At 41.2% G+C, this 22,156-nt stretch overlaps 1 protein-coding gene across 1 annotated transcript; it reads right to left on the minus strand.

Moving 5' to 3' along the window:
* Positions 1 to 1,357: 1,357 nt before the first annotated feature.
* Positions 1,358 to 21,743, minus strand: LOC133532545 (zinc finger protein 91-like). Its single transcript, XM_061871270.1, has 12 exons — positions 21,290 to 21,743; positions 17,907 to 18,035; positions 16,846 to 17,442; positions 14,757 to 14,891; positions 12,991 to 13,118; positions 11,504 to 11,578; positions 10,402 to 10,537; positions 9,831 to 10,034; positions 6,747 to 8,543; positions 6,164 to 6,271; positions 4,985 to 5,083; positions 1,358 to 1,554 (listed from the first exon to the last, which is right to left on the minus strand). Exons 1-12 carry the CDS (start codon positions 21,422 to 21,424, stop codon positions 1,384 to 1,386), a joined length of 3,714 nt encoding a protein of 1,237 aa, XP_061727254.1. The 5' UTR covers positions 21,425 to 21,743; the 3' UTR covers positions 1,358 to 1,383.
* Between the last annotated feature and the right edge of the window lie 413 nt (positions 21,744 to 22,156).

Here is a 22,156-nt window from a genome sequence, read left to right on the forward strand (position 1 = left end):
ACCTTAGTGAATATTAAACAGGCTTTTAATATACAGAATTTCCTGACTTCCCTTGTATACATCAACCCGAAGTAGGGAAGTCGTTAATCTATTACTGGTCACCTTAGTGAATATTAAACAGGCTTTTAGTATACAGAATTTCCTGACTTCCTTGTATACATCAACCCGAAGTAGGGAAGTCGTTAATCTATTACTGGTCACCTTAGTGAATATTAAACAGGCTTTTAGTACACAGGATGTTTTTTAATCACCTGCAACGTAAGTATTGCTTTCATAGTTAGTATTTCATGCTAATGTAACTGATAAAGACTGAATGTAGGTGAATTAACACGAGGTGAGGCACTAGATGTATTTCCCACTATACTATGTATCTTTAGGTATTTAAATAAAAGTAAACAAACAATTTGTAAATTTTCGTGTATAATATTTATTGGTTAACCAAGCAAATACAAAACCGCCTGGATCTGTCACTGAACGACCTGACTTTAACCTACATTATTTGATCATGTAATGTTTTCATCTACCCTCAACTGGCTTAAGGAGCCATTTGAGGGTAGATTTTGTTTACCTTTTTTTAAATACCTAAAGGTACGGAGTATAGGCGCCAGTTAATCCAGATATAAACCTACCTACCTTGTAATATGCCTACTTGAATAATAAACTATCTTATCTTTAACCCTCCGTATTAAGTACAATTTTGAAGGTAACAGAGTAAGCTATTACAGTAATCGTTTAACATTGGTTGGGGTAACGTCTTTGTATTAAAACGCATTCACTGCCAGGGGGCGTGGCCTAGGAACAAACTTGTATGACGGGGAACGCATATATGCGTCGGTGGCAGTGAATGCGTTAAAAACGTTATTTCTGTGTTATCTAAAATATCCGTTTATTCGGATATTTTGAGATGTATTATTTGAATATTTACGGATATTATTATTGGCGTATATTTGAATATCCGATAAAAAGTAATTAAATGTCGCATATAGCGTTGTTGTAACACGGGCATTACATTTAAATCAACCAAACAATTGAAAACTGTGACATATCAATGTCATTTCAAACATCGACCGTCCGAGATAGTACTTACGTTTAGTAGCAAATGTATTAACTCGTACTAAACACTAATCAGTATGTAAACAGACCCTAACACAAAGGTACACACTCGTAGGGGCCTTCTAAGATAAAACTAAATTATTGATTATCTCCGAAATGGAATGGAGTTCATTACAATGACGGTCTCTTTAAGAAAGTTACTTAATTTAAGCTTAGGAATGCACCCTTGAAATTAACGGAAATAAAAAAAAACACGGTGTATAGATACATAGTATAGAGTGAGGTATTGTAAATAAAACAGCCGTTTTAGTAAGTATAATAATATATAAATTATTTGTTGTGTAGCGGCGACTTTTGGTCGTGCTTGGCGCGCGCGCGGTTGCGCTTGGGCCACGGCATGCCGCGGTGCACGGCGTTGACGTGCACGCGCACGCACGACGTCGTCGTGAACACGCGCCCGCAGATGTTGCACGGGATGCTTTTACGCTGCCCGAGGTGTACCTGGAAATAGTACATTGTGCAACGAGGGGGGTAAGTGAAATTTTGGATAAGAGGGTGGTCATTCCCGACAGCCGCAGCCTGGAGGGAATTAAAAACCCGAGTTTGCAATATTCTTACCCCCAGAGTTACAATGTTTTTCATCACACTTGTGAAAAAAAAACATTTAAGCGAAATAATTCTTAAATACGGTGACATATCAAACATTCGTCCGCCATTTTGTAATTTCTTGACAGGTTAGGCATCAAAGGCACAGACCTCTTCGGCATTCAGCCACGATTTAAAATTATGTCAAAATATTTTAAACGGCTGTTAAATTAATCAAATTAAATAATTTTAAACATAAACAAAAATATTAAATCATAAATATCAAAAATGGAACAGGTCACAATGTAGTCTCGATTTCGCGACAGCAATGTTGCATACCAATTCAATTATTTGCAAATTTAACAAACTTTACTTTTTACATTTTCATATTTTCCTACATAAATAATTTTTTTGCCACTACAAAAACATTGTTTTGGAATGGTCAATTTGAGCTCTTTCAAATGATACCCCATTTGACCTAGTCACTAGACTTTGAAATTTTACCCCCTCTTAATATTGGGCATTTCCCATAGTAATAAAAAATAATACTTTCAATGTGTCTGGATTAGCGTTTTTCATAACTATTCTAAATTTCAAATCGATAGCTTAAGTGGTTCCCGAGATATTTAGCGATGTGACAGACAGACAGACGGACGGACAGAGTCGCACCATAAGGGTTCCTTTGTACCTTTTTGGTACGGAGCCCTAAAAAAAGCGGCAAAGAAATACTTTCCTGCACGCGTGAGGGAATGAGCACTTTCCGTGCATATGTCGAAAGGGTGTAGCAGGATAGCCTAGGAAAAATTGCCCCCAGCGATTTTGGGCCGACACTGTAATCAAACGATGCCTTTTGGGGAGGTTATACTCTGCACAAAGTTTCATCCCTCTGTTACCCCCTGGGGGTGAAAAACACCCGATTAACTCCAAAACTGTTTTAATTATTTTTTCCTAAACTATGAAAGTGACGAATTTGAAATTTTGTACAAATATTAATAAGACTAAAAGCTATCTGCTAAAAAAATATTAACCCCCTAACCATTTAAATTCTTGTAAAAAAAACAAAAATAAAAAAAGAATCAACCTGTATATCAAGTTTGGCTCATGGTACACACACCATTTTTTTTTTCAAAGATGAACCAGTTTATATTCTACATTATACAAAAGTTTCATGGACCTACTCCAGAAGGAACATTGCGAAATTAAAATAAACGTACTATTTCGTAGCCACTAATCATTATACTCATATCATGCTTAATACGCAACGTCTCGGACCCGAAAACAAAATAATTAAAAAAACCGGCCAAGAGCATGTCGGGCCACGCTCAGTGTAGGGTTCCGTAGTTACTCTTCCGTCACAATTTAACCAAGGGATGAAACGGTACCTTTCACGCGAGTTAAACAAATAGGCAAATTTGCACAATCAGTACCTAATTAAAGTCTTTTTACTATGAAGGGGAAACTTTTTGCGATAACTCAAAAACAGCTAAACTGATCATGTCCGCTATAGTTTTCATTAAATGTCTTTCTTAAGCTCTACTTCCACGATTTTTTTCATATTTTTTGGACCTATGGTTCAAAAGTTAGAGGGGGGGACACATTTTTTTTCTTTCGGAGCGATTATCTCCGAATATATTCACTTTATCAAAAAATGTTTGTTGAAGACCCCTATTAGTTTTGAAATACCTTTCCAACGATACCCCACACTGCAGGATCGAAGCAAAAAAAAAAATTCACCCCCACTTTACGTGTAGGGGTGAATTTTTGGGGTACCCTCAAAAAATTAAATTTTTATATTTTATTGTACGACTTTGTCGGCTTTATTGATTTATATATCCATGCCGAATTTCAGCTTTCTAGCAGTAACGACCACGGAGCAAAGTCTCGGACAGACAGACAGACGGACATGGTGAAACTATAAGGGTTCCTAGTTGACTACGGAACCCTAAAATTTTTTTTATAAATACAAATGAGTTTGATTCATACTTCTTTATCCCCACCTTTTTCAAATCGGGCACGAGCAGCGGTCCGATCGCAAGCCCTTGTTTATTAATAATGCAAGGCTCTTAGTGGGAGTTCAATGAATAGTACGCACCAAAGAGCCAATACATATTAATTTCGCAATGTTCCTTCTGGAGTAGGTCCATGAAACTTTTGTATAATTTAGAATATAAATTGGTTCATTTTTGAAAAAAAAATGGTGTGTGTACCATGAGCCAAACTTGATATACAGGTGATTCTTTTTTTATTATTGTTTTTTTTTACAAGAATTTAAATGGTTAGGGGGTTAATATTTTTTTAGCACATAGCTTTTAGTCTTATTAATATTTGTACAAAATTTCAAAATCGTCACTTTCATAGTTTAGGAAAAAATAATTAAAACAGTTTTGGGGTTAATCGGGTGTTTTTCACCCCCAGGGGGTAACAGAGGGATGAAACTTTGTGCAGAGTATAACCTCCCCAAAAGGCATCGTTTGATTACAGTTTCTGCCCAAAATCGCTGGGGGCAATTTTTCCTAGGCTATCCTGCTACACCCTTTTAAACAAACCATATAAAACGTTGTACGATACACGTGCGAATAGGTAATTCGCAACTAGTGTCGATTTAAAACATTCCCTTCGGTCGTGTTTTAATTTATCACCACTCGTTGCGAATTTCCTATTTTCTGCACGTGTATCGGAAATAATCTTTACTTCGATTCCTTAATTCCTAGTTATAACATATAGCGGCCAAACGAACAAACCAAAGCGACTCTGTTCCTTTGAATAATGATTCAAATTTGGTTGGAAATTATTTATACTAGCAAAGATAATTTGAAATAGAGACACATGATTAAAACTTTCAGAACGCCATTTGACTTTGGTCTAATGGCGTTTTAAAAGTTCTAATCATGTCTTGAGAGATGGCAGTAAATTTACTGTGGCTATACAAAGTTTTCTTTGACAATTCATCTCTATTTCAAATTCTCTTTGAGACCAGTATTAGGAGGGTAAGGGGGGACGCTAGAGCATTATATATTATATTTATATTTTTAATATTTTTTTTTTATATTATTATAGAACATTATTACACAAATTGACTAAGTCCCACAGTAAGCTCAATAAGGCTTGTGTTGAGGGTACTTAGACAACGATATATATAATATATAAATATTTATAAATACTTAAATACATAGAAAACACCCATGACTCAGGAACAAATATCCATGCTCATCACACGAATAAATGCCCTTACCAGGATTTGAACCCGGAACCATCGGCTTCGTAGGCAGGGTCACTGTCCACTAGGCCAAACTGGTCGTCGAATTATGAAGTGTTTTGTATGGGCGCGCTAGGCCTGGTCTCTTACCGCCTTGTGGTGCCGTTTGAAGTTGCTATTGAGGCTGAAGGCGAGCGGGCACTCGGGGCACTGGTACGGCTTCTCGCCCGTGTGTGACCTCATGTGCCACTGCACACACACACACAAACATACATTATTATACAATATTGCTATTAAAAGCCACACACACTTTAAAACGACATAACATAAAATCTGACACGAACATTCATGTCATACACCGTTACGGCACAATCTATAAAACAATACAGTCATTCGACGAGGCCGTCTAGACGGGGCAACCGTGCGGGGGGCGGGTCGCGGGCACCCGAGCTGCATACATCGCCATTGTTAGTACCTCGGTACTACTTACAGGGCTGCCCATATTGTTTTATCCAGCTGTCCTTTTGGGCAGTTGCTTAAAAGTGAAAAGACAATTTTTATCTTGGTTATTAATTCTCGAGTATTTGTGGAAAATTCTCTGTAACATTTATGCTTGAAATTTATGCCCTAATTCATAAGCTATCGCATGATTATTATTTTTTAAATGTGCGATAGGTAAATGGACAGATAATGGTACATTAACCAAGTGCAGTCGTGTTTGGCGCCATAAAACTTTGAATGGGGGGTGATTTGTCGATAAAATTCATCGTACTATACGTGGTTAACGGCTCCACTATACGTGCACAAACACATTGTATAAATACCTAGTTATTATTAATATTAAAAGCCATACCAAATCTTAAGCATTGAAATCATACAGTAAAAATTCAGGAATTGTGTAAATTTTAAAATGGACAGGCAATTTGTTATAAATCTTACTAACTAAGCAGAACACACTTTTGCGCAATACTACCCATTTGCGGAAACAGGAGAGATTCTAAGGGGACCTTGAATTTCTAGCAAATACCTCAGAGACCGTCCTGAATAGTGTTGGGTTTGTTTTCATGTACATCGCGATTTCAAGAATGTAAATATGTTCAGGTTTTTTAAATGTGGCACACAGCTGTGAAGCCCCCGAATCGCTTTCACACATTTCTTCTGTGCCATATAGTTGGCTTCCCTGTTCACTGAATTACCCCAATAGATGATCCCATAACGTATAGTAGAGACAACGAAACTGTGATACGTGTTTTTGTATTTTTTATATTCAAGTTATAAACAACTTAACTTACGAAGAAAAAGAAATAAAGATAATAATAAATATCTTACATCTCTCATATGCTTCGCGGCGAAAGTCTTGTTGCACTCGGGGCACGTGAACAGCTTCAGGTTGAGGCCCTTGTGGTCCCGCAGGTGGTAGCGTAGCCCTTGGCGGGACTACAAAACAAATATTACAATTATCATCTTGTTCCTCGCGTTGTCCCGGCATTTTGCCACGTGTCAGGATGGCGGGTGTACCTTAATTAAAATAAACAAAATGCATACCATATTTTTGTACCTAATTTGTACTATTTAGTACATACTTTTAAAAAAATTGTACCTCCCTACAATTTTATGCATTTGTTGGAATGGTAATGGTAGTCAAACAAATGAAAAATAAATTCAGCTTCCCACTTTTCACTCCTGAATTTCCCCCTAAAGATAAATAAGCAATATTGACTTATTTACAGTGTTAATGGTAGAAGTTGCTATAACTGTTCCAAATTTTAGATATCTACGTTAACCTGTCTCTAAGAAAACAACCGATTTGCAAGATCACGTGGCGGCCCGCGGCGCTGAAGCGCTGCCCGAGGTGCTTGCGGCGGTGTGCAGGTCGTGTGTAGGTACATGTCGGTGTTACACACACACTCACCGTGAGCACGCGGCCGCACTGCTCGCACACGAAGTGGCCGGGCGTGCGGCGCACCACGTGGCGGCCCGCGGCGCTGAAGCGCTGCCCGAGGTGCTTGCAGCGGTGTGCAGGTCGTGTGTAGGTACATGTCGATGTTACACACACACTCACCGTGAGCACGCGGCCGCACTGCTCGCACACGAAGTGGCCGGGCGTGCGGCGCACCACGTGGCGGCCCGCGGCGCTGAAGCGCTGCCCGAGGTGCTTGCAGCGGTGTGCAGGTCGTGTGTAGGTACATGTCGATGTTACACACACACTCACCGTGAGCACGCGGCCGCACTGCTCGCACACGAAGTGGCCGGGCGTGCGGCGCACCACGTGGCGGCCCGCGGCGCTGAAGCGCTGCCCGAGGTGCTTGCAGCGGTGTGCAGGTCGTGTGTAGGTACATGTCGATGTTACACACACACTCACCGTGAGCACGCGGCCGCACTGCTCGCACACGAAGTGGCCGGGCGTGCGGCGCACCACGTGGCGGCCCGCGGCGCTGAAGCGCTGCCCGAGGTGCTTGCAGCGGTGTGCAGGTCGTGTGTAGGTACATGTCGATGTTACACACACACTCACCGTGAGCACGCGGCCGCACTGCTCGCACACGAAGTGGCCGGGCGTGCGGCGCACCACGTGGCGGCCCGCGGCGCTGAAGCGCTGCCCGAGGTGCTTGCAGCGGTGTGCAGGTCGTGTGTAGGTACATGTCGATGTTACACACACACTCACCGTGAGCACGCGGCCGCACTGCTCGCACACGAAGTGGCCGGGCGTGCGGCGCACCACGTGGCGGCCCGCGGCGCTGAAGCGCTGCCCGAGGTGCTTGCAGCGGTGTGCAGGTCGTGTGTAGGTACATGTCGATGTTACACACACACTCACCGTGAGCACGCGGCCGCACTGCTCGCACACGAAGTGGCCGGGCGTGCGGCGCACCACGTGGCGGCCCGCGGCGCTGAAGCGCTGCCCGAGGTGCTTGCAGCGGTGTGCAGGTCGTGTGTAGGTACATGTCGATGTTACACACACACTCACCGTGAGCACGCGGCCGCACTGCTCGCACACGAAGTGGCCGGGCGTGCGGCGCACCACGTGGCGGCCCGCGGCGCTGAAGCGCTGCCCGAGGTGCTTGCAGCGGTGTGCAGGTCGTGTGTAGGTACATGTCGATGTTACACACACACTCACCGTGAGCACGCGGCCGCACTGCTCGCACACGAAGTGGCCGGGCGTGCGGCGCACCACGTGGCGGCCCGCGGCGCTGAAGCGCTGCCCGAGGTGCTTGCAGCGGTGTGCAGGTCGTGTGTAGGTACATGTCGATGTTACACACACACTCACCGTGAGCACGCGGCCGCACTGCTCGCACACGAAGTGGCCGGGCGTGCGGCGCACCACGTGGCGGCCCGCGGCGCTGAAGCGCTGCCCGAGGTGCTTGCAGCGGTGTGCAGGTCGTGTGTAGGTACATGTCGATGTTACACACACACTCACCGTGAGCACGCGGCCGCACTGCTCGCACACGAAGTGGCCGGGCGTGCGGCGCACCACGTGGCGGCCCGCGGCGCTGAAGCGCTGCCCGAGGTGCTTGCAGCGGTGTGCAGGTCGTGTGTAGGTACATGTCGATGTTACACACACACTCACCGTGAGCACGCGGCCGCACTGCTCGCACACGAAGTGGCCGGGCGTGCGGCGCACCACGTGGCGGCCCGCGGCGCTGAAGCGCTGCCCGAGGTGCTTGCGGCGATGGTGCAGGTCGTAGGCCGACGCGCGTTTGAATGACATGTTGCACTATTAAAAAAAAGAGACAACTAATCATTTTTTTTTTAACCACCCTACGCGCTATGTCAAAATAATCTAGTTCAATGCCGGATTTAGAGGTCTGGAGGCCTCGGGGCAACAAATAAGTGGAGGCCCTCTGGCCCCAAATTATTTTCCAAATATAATGGACAATTTTCCGAAGTCTCTATTGTGGGGGCCCCTCTTTTGTGGAGGCCCCGGGGCTGTCGCCCCGGTTGCCCTCCCCTAAATCCGGCCCTGATCCAGTTCATGCCAAAAATGGTTACATAATTTTGGAAAAGATACTCTTCAAACTGCTGGATCGATTTTTATCAAACAAAGCTAAGAACCACCGCTAGGAAACCCGCTTTTACGTAAAAAATAACCGCATCGTAAACGGTCCATCCATTGGAGAGCTACGATGCAACAGACATTGGCGTGAAACATAAGATAAGAATTGTTTACTTAATAGAAAAAACCTAATGAACATTTAAAAATTTACAAGTTACAATTTACAATTTTAATTAGTTTTGACATTTTTATGCGCATGATTTTTATATTTTTGTATGTCTTTGATTCAGCTTTATTAATTTATTATTCTTGATAATTTATGTTTTCCTAGCATGTAAGTGAATTGGTCTGACACTGTAAACTTGCATTGTGTTCAATAAATAAAAATAAAATAAAAGATATCCTACGGCCCCATACTAGGCTATGCCTGTCACGTAGCAGCCAGATTCAGTGTGGTAAAAGTAGTTACATAAAAAGCTAGTTACTCCGGAAAAAGATAGTTACTCGGGAATAAGATAGTTACTCCGGTGACATACAGCCAAAGATAACGTTAATTAAGCAGTAGGTAATATTATCAAGAGAGAAGTACAAAAAATTTGTGTGTGTGCGTGTGTGTGTGTGTGTATGTGTGTGTGTGTGTGTGTGCGCGTGCGTGCGTGCGTGCGTCGTCCGTAAACGAATTATAACGACTAGTTTTAAAATACAACAACACTAAGATATATTATTATTAAATAATTTTAATTTTTTATATTTTCTGTTTACGACAGCTAAAGCAATGATAATCCAAATTAGCCAAATAATCAATAAATGTTTAATCTAATATTTATTTATATATTAACAAATATAAACATTAACTTTTTATTGTGTAATAATGTTTTGTTTGTAAGTAATAAATGTTGATTAGCGAAACAAAAATATACAGTTTTTGAACATCACATGAATAAAGTAGTCAATAACAAAATCTTTCAGCGGTATCACTAATGTTAATAGTAGGTAGTAGGAACTAACCTCCTCACACCGATACGTCTCCTTCGGATGCGTCTCTTTGACATGTTCCCGTAGCGCGTCCTCGCTCGCACAGTTCTCGCCGCACTGCTCGCACGGCCGCAGGTCGCCGTGCTCGGCGGCCGTGTCCGTGTGTCTGTTCAGCGCCTCTACGCTCAGGAAGGTGGCTGAACAGGTGCCACACTCGAATTTCTGCGGTTTTATGTTCTGAAAAATAATCAAGAATATAGAAACACCCTATTATACCCTAAGCCACCTAATTTTTAATGATTGGTGCCGTTACTATATGTTGATATAAAGAAGTAAATATAAAATTTAGATGACCCCCCCTACCCCCACCCGAGCCTTGGCTGGCTCTAGGAAATCAGTGGAGAGTCGGCCTCGCGAGCTCGGTCTTCGGCCTCGTGAGCTTGGTCGATCCTGTGGGACCCTCCTGGCCTTCGGCCCTACACAGAGCTCGGTCTTCGGCCTCGTAAGCTTGGTCGATCCTGTGGGACCCTCCTGGCCTTCGGCCTTACACGGAGCTCGGCCTTCGCTGGGTTTCGAACACTTCGACACTGTACCCATTCCTTACCTCGGCTATGGAGTGCATCTTGGCCTTGTGCTGTTTCAGCCCCGCTTGCCCGACAAACGTCTCGCCACACAGGTCGCACGACACGTGCATGTCTGGATGCGCCAGACGCACGTGCGACAAATACGTTGAACTCTTACTGAAAGGAAAAATTCAATTAGTAAAAAACTTAGAGTTGGATCGCGCTAACTCAGCATATAATGTGAAAGAGGGTTTATCAACATTAATATTAAATTACTATTAAAACACTTTTTTTATGATAGGGGCACATTAGTATGGATAGTGAAAGAAACGTCATGACATCATACTCAAAACTCAATAAAAAGGTAAATTTTTGAAGTGAAAACTTCTTTAGCGGCGCTGTGCACTTTTTGTGATGGGGAAAAAATGTTAAACTCGCGACAGGTCACGTGACCGACAGATTCGACAGATTGAAAATTCGTAAGACGGACACGTGACCTGATCGAAAAACTGTTACAATGTCATTGAAGCCAGTAGTTAAATTTTTAATGTAATATTAATTGTCATGTTTGTGTACGATAGCGCAATAAATGAATATTATATTTGACCACATAAATGACATTACTTTTATACTGATAATTAAAGCAATTCGTGCAAAATTATTCCCTAACCATTCCAAAATATCAAAAATGCACAACGTTAATATTCAAGTTTTCACTTCTGCCGGCACTCCCGGAGTGCAACCCGTTGTTTTTTTTTAGTATCACAGTAAGCTCAATAAGGCAAGGCAAAATAAGTTGTGGGTACTCAATGACGATATATATATCTACTTATATATATACAAAGAAAACATCCATAATTTAGGAACAAGATTTGTAATAAACACAAAAAAAAAATCCCCGGGTATCGAACCCGGGAACTCCTGCGTCGTACTACCGCTACCGACTAGGCTACTAGGTCGTTTAACTAGTTTGACTCTTTGCTTTTCGCAAGTTTACACACTAGGTTAAGGTATACGTGAAAAAAATTAAAAATTATTTATTTAACTAAATATTTCATTTTGAAGATACAGTTAATGGAGTCCCATAATAAGTAAATTACGAGTATATCTTTTGTACTTTATATGTGTAACCTTTGTACATACTTGAACATCTTCCCACAATGTTTGCACTCGAAGGTTTTGCCCGCGTGCATATCGTAATGTCTCCTCGCTTGATGCCTGCACAAACAAACACACATACACATAACACACTTTGTCATTTCGTTGCTAAAATAATACCTACCAGAGACATAACAATATTTCATAATGTATTGGTAGCCTAACGGTAAATAGCGCGAATTTCAAAACGAAGGTCACGGGTTCAAACCCCGACTCGTACCAATGAGTAACTAACTTGGAACTTATTATACGAAATAGCACTTAATATTTGTCAATCATTTTTCGAAAAAGGATCGGCTATGTAGTTTCTCCATAAAATTAGAAGGTTAGGTTAGTACAGCACACAGCCGCTACAGTCGCTTTCGTAAAGACTAGAGCAACTGCCAATTCTTCGGATAGAAAACTACAAAATCTAATGGTTATTGTTTACCAAAGTTCCGACACAAAGATTGGAAAAGAAGACCCGCTGGGCTTATTTAGAATGTAACGGATAAACGCTAAAAAGAACATCAAACATATATCATAAACAACTTAAACCCGCAGGTTTAATAAATAACGTGCAGATTTCGCAGGCGTATAGTATATGCCATACGCTTGAGATAGCTGCGCTCTGAAATACCTAAAAATAATTTACTGTTTACCGACAACGAAACGGAGACGGTATGTTTATATATATTGTATTGGATGAGGTTTTTTGTAAGTTTGTGCACTTGAAGGAATGTTCCCTTGTATCTCTAACACAACTTGGCAGATTCGGTGCGGTTTTCAGTAAAGGGTCTTCGATATGTCGCAAAACGTCTGTTGACGGCTGCGTTTGATGGAATATCCAGTATTAACAAAGTCTATTCCCGAGTGTGTTTGACTGCGATAAAGTGACTTATATTGGAATGACCCGAACAGCTGCGTTAATGGATTGGTTCCCGGCTGATTCTGATGACATCTTGAGAGGAACCGTCAGTCAGATTGAACGGAAAAGTGTCGCAGTCGACCTCACTAGATTCCTATAATTTATATTTTATGGTTTGTATCATTTTAGCGAATGGAAGCCGATCGGGCGGTGAAAAGAGCGTTTGAGGTAGGTATCGATGGGCGGATGTGGTGGTGGATCTGCGCGAGCTCCAAGTTGAAGACTGGCGAGAAACTGCACAGGACCGGGATCAGTGGCGAGCAGTCGTGTTGGAGGCCGAGACACACTTTGGGTCGCTGCGCCAGAGGAGTAAGTAAGTAAGTATCGTTTTAGCTATGACGTTCATCAAGTATCATTAATCTACGTGATCGTGGATATCAGAAGTGGGATTCGAACCCACGCCCACACACATACATTAGCGATTGTTCTGAAGTAGTAGGGGCTTTTTTATTTATTTTCAAATTAGAGGTTAACCCTTTACCGCCAAAGACATCAACTGACGCGCTCGACTACAACCCAAAAATTACGCGCTACAGGTTTAAATGGTTAAAAATACGTAACCAACCTGTTTCTGGAGACGAAGCTGCAGTTCTTGCAGAAGAACTTGAGCCGATGCATGTCTTGGTGCTCCTGACGACGGCATTGCATGTTGAAGCGAACGTTGCAGATTTCGCAGGCATATGGGCCCGCACTCTATAAAGAAATGAGTTTATATCAATTTCTCGGTAGGTTTATTGAATAAGTATACTTTTATTGGCAGTCAACTTCAAATACACTCTAATGAGTCAAATCTCAATCCGGCCACTTTCAGGTGCCGTGGGTTCAGAGAGCGAAGTTTTAGAAAAAACGTCCCCCTTTATAAGTAGTATTTTGTACAATCGTATCACAATACGGTTCCCAAAAATTTAATTAGCAATCTTGAGGGTTTTCTCTAGAGACTTCATCGATTGGAATCCAGATTTTTTGACTTTCACTCGACAGAAATAAATCACGAACATAGGCCTAAAACGCACTTTAAAGATTTGTATCAATTTATAGACAAAACCTAATATGAAAATTGCCGCTAAAAATGTGCAGTATTATTTTTGAGGAACTCATCGATTACTTTTTTGTTAAAGCTTACATTTTTTTTAAATAGATATTATAGGACATTATTACACAAATTGACTTTTAAATTCAATAACATATCATCCGCAGTTTCGAGCACGCACATCAACCTGACTTACGCTCAGTTAGAGTGAGAAAAAAACACGAATCTACGGAGCCATAATGATACCAACATTTAGTATACATATTTGTAGGTCTTCCAGACACTGGAACTGATTCGTTGGAAAAATCAACCTATATTAATAAGCAACAGTCTTGCGCGGTAGGCGGCGCGTCACAGTTAGATAACTCAAACGATTATTGCAAAAATTATTTAAAATGTCGAAAATTTACAGTGAACTAATAAAAAACATTCTTCAAAGTGTTTTAAAAACTATATTTAAGAAACTAGACGATATATCAAACGAAATAAGTGATCTAAAAACCGTTTCAACTGTGACAAAAAGTGAAGGACCTACAAATCAATACTTTTAGTTTATTGTTGATATGTTTCATGTGTTGTTGGTTTTCCAATAAATAAATTTAAAAAAAGTGGCGCCATCTTACCGGGCACAAACTAAAGGTTATGGCCTTATGGCGCCATCGCTCGAAACGATGCTGCTATACCTTTGGCCTTTGATCTATTAGATGGCGCCACTTTTTGATATTGAACAAATTAAACACATATCGGTGAAAGAATAAGGATCAAAGTCAAATGGGTTATATGGCCTTATGGCGCCATCGCTCGAAACGATGCTGTTATACCTTTGGCCTTTGATCTATTAGATGGGGCCACTTTTTGATATTGAACAAATTAAACACATATCGGTGAAAGAATAAGGATCAAAGTCAAATGGGTTATATGGCCTTATGGCGCCATCGCTCGAAACGATGCTGCTATACCTTTGGCCTTTGATCTATTAGATGGCGCCACTTTTTGATATTTAACAAATTAAACACATATCAGTGAAAGAATAAGGATCAAAGTCAAATGGCGTTCTAAAGTTCTAATCATGTTTCGAAAGATGGGAATAAATTTACTGTGGCTACAAAGTTTGACAATCCACCTCTATTTCAAATTCTCTTCGATTGTACTTTTGTGGAAATCTATTATTTTTAAATTTTTATTATTGCTGTTGATGCCCCAAATAAATAAAATAAATAAATCATAAAAACCCTTTCCCGCAGTGACACTACTCCAGATAGTTGGCGGACTCCGTGCGTGTAGCGATCTCTTCCACTCACCGGGCTGTGCCGCAGCTGGTGGTTGTTATAAGCCTCCTCGGCCAGGAACCCTTTCCCGCAGTCGTGGCACTGGAACGGGGACTCCAGGTAGTTGGCGGACTCTTTGCGCGTCGCGATCTCCTCCAGTTGGTCTTCCTGCATGAAAGAAGTCTTAGTAGCACAATCGATACTCTAAGTCTTTAGGTATTTAAATAAAAGTAAACAAACATTTGTAAATTTTCGGGTAGTTTTAACATTTATTGGTTAACCAACCAAATACAAAACCGCCTGGATCTGTCACTGAACGACCTGACTTCCTACATTATTTGATCATGTAATGTTTTCATCTACCCTCAACTGGCTTAAGGAGCCATTTGAGGGTAGATTTTGTTTAGTTTTATTTAAATACCTAAAGATACAAAGTATAGGACAGAGCTCGAAATATCAAGAAAGGTCCTGAAATTTGATAAGTAGGTATATTAATTAAATGTTCCTTTTTCATTTTCATACCATTTGATGACTGTGGAGCTCGAGGAACTACTGCTATCTTGGAAAACGTATGTAGCTATTAAGTTTGGTACACGGCAACTTTAAAACTCATTTAAAAAAATGGGAGTATTGTTGATGTTACACTAATATCTGTCAAATTTCTACCGCTCTGCGCGCAGGGACCCGTCCACCCCTTCCCAGAATTTTAAATGGCTTAGCCGTTAATTGGAAAACAAATACGGAAGTATTATTTTTGTTGGGTGAGAAGAAATCTCTGTTGAGAACGATTGAAAACAGAAGGGGAAACATGTTGGGGCACCTGATACGGCACGATAATTATACAAAGTCAATAATTTGGACCCGGGTATGTCCTTAAACTACGTCCAAAAGAGAGGTATGGGCAATGTGAATGTCATCTCGCCTTGTGTGGTAGGGCACAGCACAGCAGATGTCATTCCAGATCTAGAGCAGAGCCCGACTGGGGAAGTACCTCCACCTTACAGAAAACCGCAGCCAAATAACACTTGACCCTACTCATAGTGTTGTGTTCCTGCCGGTGAGTAAGGTTGCCAGAGCTCAACGAGGGGGGGTGGGGTTAGGGTCGGCAACGCGCATGTAACTCCTCTGGAGTTGCAGGTGTACATAGGCTACGGAGACTGCTTACCATCAGGCTGGCCGTATGCTTGTTTGCCACCGACGTAGTATAAAAAAAAAAGGAAGAATAGAAAAAAAAGGAAGAATAGAAAAAAAAGAGGCAGGGGAAGACCGAGACGTGCGTTCTTGTATCAAGCCAAAGACAAAATCAACGTAGTGACGTATGAGGAGCTCAAAACAGTGGCAGAGAGAACAGAATGGCGGTTACTCCACCGACAAGAGCCGGGCTCTTAAGAATTATGATGAGTCGTTTATTGAACAGCCCCAACGATTAGCTTTTCCTTTGAATTGCTTACCCGTTCATTTGACATAAGCCTAGGAAGGGGTTTCCCTTTCAGAGATACCGCTAAAATGAAAGGGATCCCCTTCCTAATTCAAAACATTATGACGCCTGTGTTATCAACGCGCTAGACACCCAGTGCTTTACTTTAAACGTAAATAAGCAATATTTGATGCTTTTTTTACGAAGAGAAAGTTGAAAATGGCTTATGCGTTTTATAATCGATATCCCTCCAAGAGGTAAGCGCTTAGGAACCACAATACGTACCCGTATTATGAAGCACTTAAGAAGCCAAATGAAAGTGTTTTAGTTAGCAACGGCTTTGGTAAGTAAAGCCTTTCGAAATACCCTCCCAAAACCCTCGAAGGGGATATCGGACTGGTCCCTGTTTGCGCGTTAAAAGTTGAATTTCCGACCGAAGTTCCGGTTTCGGACAGTTTCGGCCGAAGGTTCGGATACGGCCGAAAAACAGCCGAATTTTATTTTGTCGGGTCGATGTTTAATTGTTTATGTTTCGGCATAAGAGAAACACGAAACCGAACTTTCGGCCGTAACTATGTAGAATAAACCTAACCTTTGAATTCCCTGTGGCACAAAAATCCGGTTACGTTCGGACACTAATATACATAACCCTATAGGCTATGTAATAACATTACGAGTACTTAAATTGTATCCTTAACTCCTTACCTTGCTCAAAGTAACAACACGCACTTCAAAAGCATTCTCAAACGTAGCAAAGTCAAACACCGGCATGTAACCATTTTCCGGATTCCGAAACTTCCTTTTACTATCCTCCTTTGGCTTCCTTTCCTTCTTTACTTTTGGTTTTAAATCTTTATGGTCAGTATTTTTAGTTTTTAATTCTTTCTTTTTAACAACATTCTTCTTTTGATTACTCTCCTTTTTCCTATTCGGTCTTTTTTTAGCAAAATTTACAAGTTTGACGTCATCCTCATCATCAAATTTTTCAAGTTTCATTGTTTTCTTAGCAGATACTCTTTTCTTTCTTTTTCTAATATCTTCGACGTCTGTGAGGATGAATATGTCTTCAACTCCGTCATCATTATCAAGTTCTATGTCATCGATTTTGTTTTCTTCTTCTTTCAGATCAGTTTTCTCGACGATATTATCTTTAGTGTCGTCGATGTCTGCGTTGGGTTCGTTTTTGATGTCTTCTGAGGTTTTTAGGTTTACGCACTCGACGGTCTGTGCTTTTGTGAAAGCTAGGTTGTTAAGGAGCTTGAAGTGAGTGCGGTCGATGGTGCGGATAGTGTTTGTATCCAACTGAAAGGGGATATATTGTTGATTTAGCGTGTAATACATATAATCAACTATCTGTATTGGTAACAACAGTGACAATTATTATAAGTTATGTAGTATACTTAATTTCTTGCAAATAAACAGAATTGTGGTTGTTAATTAAATAAACACATTTTTTGCGCACATACGGATGCATGCCCCAGTGCGCGCCTCTCCCCGGAGATATTAGGTTTAGGTTTAAGTAATGTATGTCACTAACACTAGTTGTAAAGTAAATTGTACAGTGTTGTAGTTGTAAGTGTATTGTGTGTATTATACTAACAAATTATGGAACCAGAGTCCGAAATAAATATTTTAATTTAATTTTTTGTGTGTCAGCATTCACGTGCATCTAACACCCCTGGAGTTTGCAGGCGTCCATAGGCTTATGCTTGCTAACCACGGCGGTATAAACAAATATTAAAACAAAACATATACAAAAATCTTACCTCTCTCTCGCATAGTTTCGCCCTCATACAAAAGTGTGAGCGGAGCACCTTTTCACGAAAGGCTTCAAAACGTGCCACCTGCGCACTGCAGAAGATGCAGAGGTGCTGCGGCAGCCCATCTTTGTGCACCTGGAAACGGATTATCGGTACAATCAGCACATGGGTTACCAGCACAGCTAAACTGTGGAATGAACCGCAGTATTTTCGGACCGATACGACCCAAAGATCCCTAGGCTATAGGTCAAAGTGTATCCGCAAGGGCCCCCGAAAATATAATATAAGATATAACTTATTATTTGTATGTCTTTCCCATCACGGAACAATGATGTTCCGGACCTTTGGGAGGCGTGCGCGGAGCCGAAGCCAACACGTAGAGGCCCTTTTGACACTTTAATGAAATGTAAGGGGTACACCTAGCGGATGTTGCCCTTGCCCGTGTCATGGGACGCACGCAGAGGCAGCACCCGCCAGGGTGTAAGGACTATTTGAGAGTTGATGGAATCTAAAATGAACTGGGCTATTGGGTGAAAGCGATGGACTAAATACTGGGCTATGGGATAAAAACTGGACGCCTGCCTAATAAAACGGTATTCAATTTTATTTCCGGCAGACGGTGACTCGCCCCCACAAGATGGGCCCCCACAAAAAGCGACATCTAGGATGGCTCAAGGGCAACACCGGTGTGAGCGGCTCAGGGGTGTCGAGAGGTGTACGCCGCTTTCTACCCTGTGGCTGCAATCAGCCACTGTGCCAACTCGCGTCTTATGCAATTTTTCACTTCCACCCCTGGAGCTTATAGCTCTAACGACTCCACTCTGGGCGGCCGGCTAAGGCAAGCCAGAGGCAGAGAATCCTGTCCCACCCACCCTCCTTGCCGGTAACAGAACTCCCGAGGAGCACTCGGGTACGTGAGGTCGCTACTCCCCAACAGCTCGCCACAAGCTGCCCTATGTTGACTGATTGCACTGGTAAAACCAGCGGACGATGGGGTCGTCACATCCCTACGCCTACTAACTTATTATTATTATTATTTGTACAGCAGGCAGGCAGTTAAAAAAAACTGATAATGCCTGTATCCAGAGTCATCAATAAAGTTTTCAGTGTTGAGTAGAATTTGCACTGTGTGCATCTAATTTATTCTTAAACTCATTGACACTTTGGGCCGATACTATATCCTCTGGGAGTTTGTTCCCAAATTATTAAGTCTTATTTTGTACCTTTTGGCGTTGAAACTCTAAGTCCATGGGGTCCCAGCGCGCACAAGTTTATTGGAGAAATCGCGAAACGTCTGGTTGACGTAACTGGTGACCGAAGAGCTGGCGGCTTCCTCGCACAACGTATCAGTATTGCGATACAACGAGGAAATGCCGCCAGCATCCTTGGTACCTACAATGCCTCAAGGGCCTATTTTAGATATAAGCTAGTTATAGTAATCATCAGTCTTGTTTTAAAAATATATTATTCAGGGTTGGAAAATACATGCATACATAATGTCTGACAAATGTCCACCACTAACAGCAGGCAAATGTGAGCACTTATCATTGCGATTTCCAGTATATTTTCGCACATTTTCGGTGTTATCTTAGTAAATTTGTGTCGGATGACCGGTTTGATTCGGGAGCTCTTTCTCACTGTTTCTTGAAATTAATCGAGCAAACAACGAGTTTCAAGCAACACAATCATTTGAGAAAAAAAATGCTTGCTGCTAGAGGTAGTATTATCTCCCGTATATAATTGATTTAAACTTTCACGATTTTTACACATTATTTTTAAGTCCCGTTTGTGTTAGTTAATGCCGTATATAATTGTAAACCCTGAATAAAATATTTATGAAAAAAAGTGTCTATGAGGATTGTTGTAGGACCTGCGAGACACCTGCTTATACTGATGACCTCTCAGACGGTTGTTGTTATTGCGCTCTAGCATCTTATGAAAATCTTTGAGGTCATAGTGTTGGGTTAGTATTTTGTATGTCTCAATCAGGTCTCTACGTTCTCTGCGCTCTTTCAAGGTTGTGAGCTTCAGGAAGTGCAGTCTTTCTTCATAGGGCATATTTTTGAGTTTCTTCGGTATCTTGGTGAAACTAGTTTAAGCCTTCTCCAACATTTCAATATCCTTGATAAAATAAGGGCTCCACACTTGAAATGCATACTCCAGTATAGGCCTAACATAGGTTAACTTAACTGATGTTTCAGCTGGACAAGCTGCACAAGCTGTGGGGACGGATGATACAATGATATTAGAGCCCCCCTAATCGCTAAATATGCCTTAAGTGTGAAAGTGAACACATGTTTTCAAGATAATTTATGGCAAAGCGCTGAAGTATCGATCCAGAGGCCGTGAGTTCAAGTCTCACCCAAGACAGTAATTTTTCCACTTTTCAAATTTAAATCATACTATGCCTGGAAAAGAGTTAAGACACGAAACTCAAAAGCTTAATCCTCACCACAATTTGGATAGAAAGCAGTTTAAAAACGACCTATCAAAGTTTCGGTTTCGGCAAAAAATCATGTTTCCATCAGACACTAAAAGGTTACTTCACAATACAAGAAAGGTACATATATACAGATATATATACCGGATGTAACCTGTAACACGAGCAATAAATTTACCTGTAGGCTGTACTCCTCAAAGTTACCAACATTTGTTCAGTGATTTTTGAAAATTATGAAATATAACCTTCAATGTACGTCATCAGTGTAATTGAGTGTAATTGACATTGATTGTCACACTTTAAACATAACAAAATTCACAATACATTGCGCCTTACAATAAACTTTTGATTACAAACAATAAGATTTGATTACAAACAGACAACTGTCAGGTGAAAGTAAATAAAAGCTTGTAATATAAGATATTTTTAAAAGTTGCTGAACAAATTTTGGTCAGTTTGGAGTACCGCCTACAGTTTAATTTTTTGCTCCTGTTACAGGTCACACCCGGTATATCTGTATATATCTGTACATATATCCTCTAGCCGCCCACCATGCAAGGAAAATTAGCAATGAAATTTGAATCAATGGTGTTAGAAAATAGAGTTGAACTTCTTTTGTTTTAAAATCGAACGAAACAATACAAAAGCAACTGTTTCATTCAATTAAAATTTAAATTTCATTGGAGGTAATTTGTACTAGTATTAGAACATTGAACCCCAAAAGGATATATCCCTGTTTCTTATTTGAGTCTCAAGTACTGATATAATGTATCCCGCCTGTAAGAGTGCAGTTTGAAAACCAACTTTTAGATTACCTTAACTTGCGTTATCTATGGGAAAGACGAAAAAGTACTACTTATAAAATGTATATGAACCAATTACCACCTTTTCCGTGCAATTGTTAGGTTTAGTGGTCATATAATGTCCTTGAATGATAAATAATACTTACAGGAACACCTGAGATGCGAGCAAAGGCACCACCGAGTTGATAATCGTGAATATTGTACAATTTACAATCGGTAACCAGACATGCTCTACAGGCCAGCAAGGAATCCTCATTTGAGGCAACATTATGCACATTCATGACGATCTTGTTTGGCCAGAACTGTGATTAGTTTGCTTGTCTATCGCATTTAAATAGTAGAAAAGAGAAATTATGCATCATATCGCACAAAAAGCGCAATCAATGAAAGCTGCCACTGTCAAATTTTAAGCGTTCGGAAATCTGCTTTTCTTTCAATTGTTCTTTCTAAAAGAGTGTACAGATGGCCGTACCGAACCGCGACCTGGGTGCGGTCAAGATATCTCTTTCTCGCTCTCACTTATAACTGCGTCATTAACGTTCGTACAGCGGCCCACCCTAACGATGCGCTATATCACGTCGGGCCCCAGCAAGAGTATTTTTCCGTTTCATCAAATATCAGCACATCGTTTACAATATTTGAAAATTAATAAAATGAATCATATGCAAAAATATCAAACGTTAAACATTTTTGGCAAATATAGACAAAGTATTTTTTACATTAGAAATATGTGCTGATATTCCGTGAAATGGAAAACGATTATCAGGCCCGACATCGGGACTGATTTGATGGAAATGTGGATGTAATTGGCTCTTTATCCTGCCATGGCCAAGGCCATTAAGGACATTAAGGCCAGTCCAGACGGGAAGGTCAAATCGACGCAAACATTAATTTGGCTCGCTGATTATGACCGATATCACCGAAGAAATGGCACTACTACATACTCGCATTTGAGGGCATTTTTTAAAATTTCGAGCGCTCAAATATCACCATAAATGCAAAATTGGTGATTA

The sequence above is a fragment of the Cydia pomonella genome, chromosome 27 (assembly GCF_033807575.1).
Source record: "Cydia pomonella isolate Wapato2018A chromosome 27, ilCydPomo1, whole genome shotgun sequence".
NCBI lineage: Eukaryota > Metazoa > Arthropoda > Insecta > Lepidoptera > Tortricidae > Cydia > Cydia pomonella.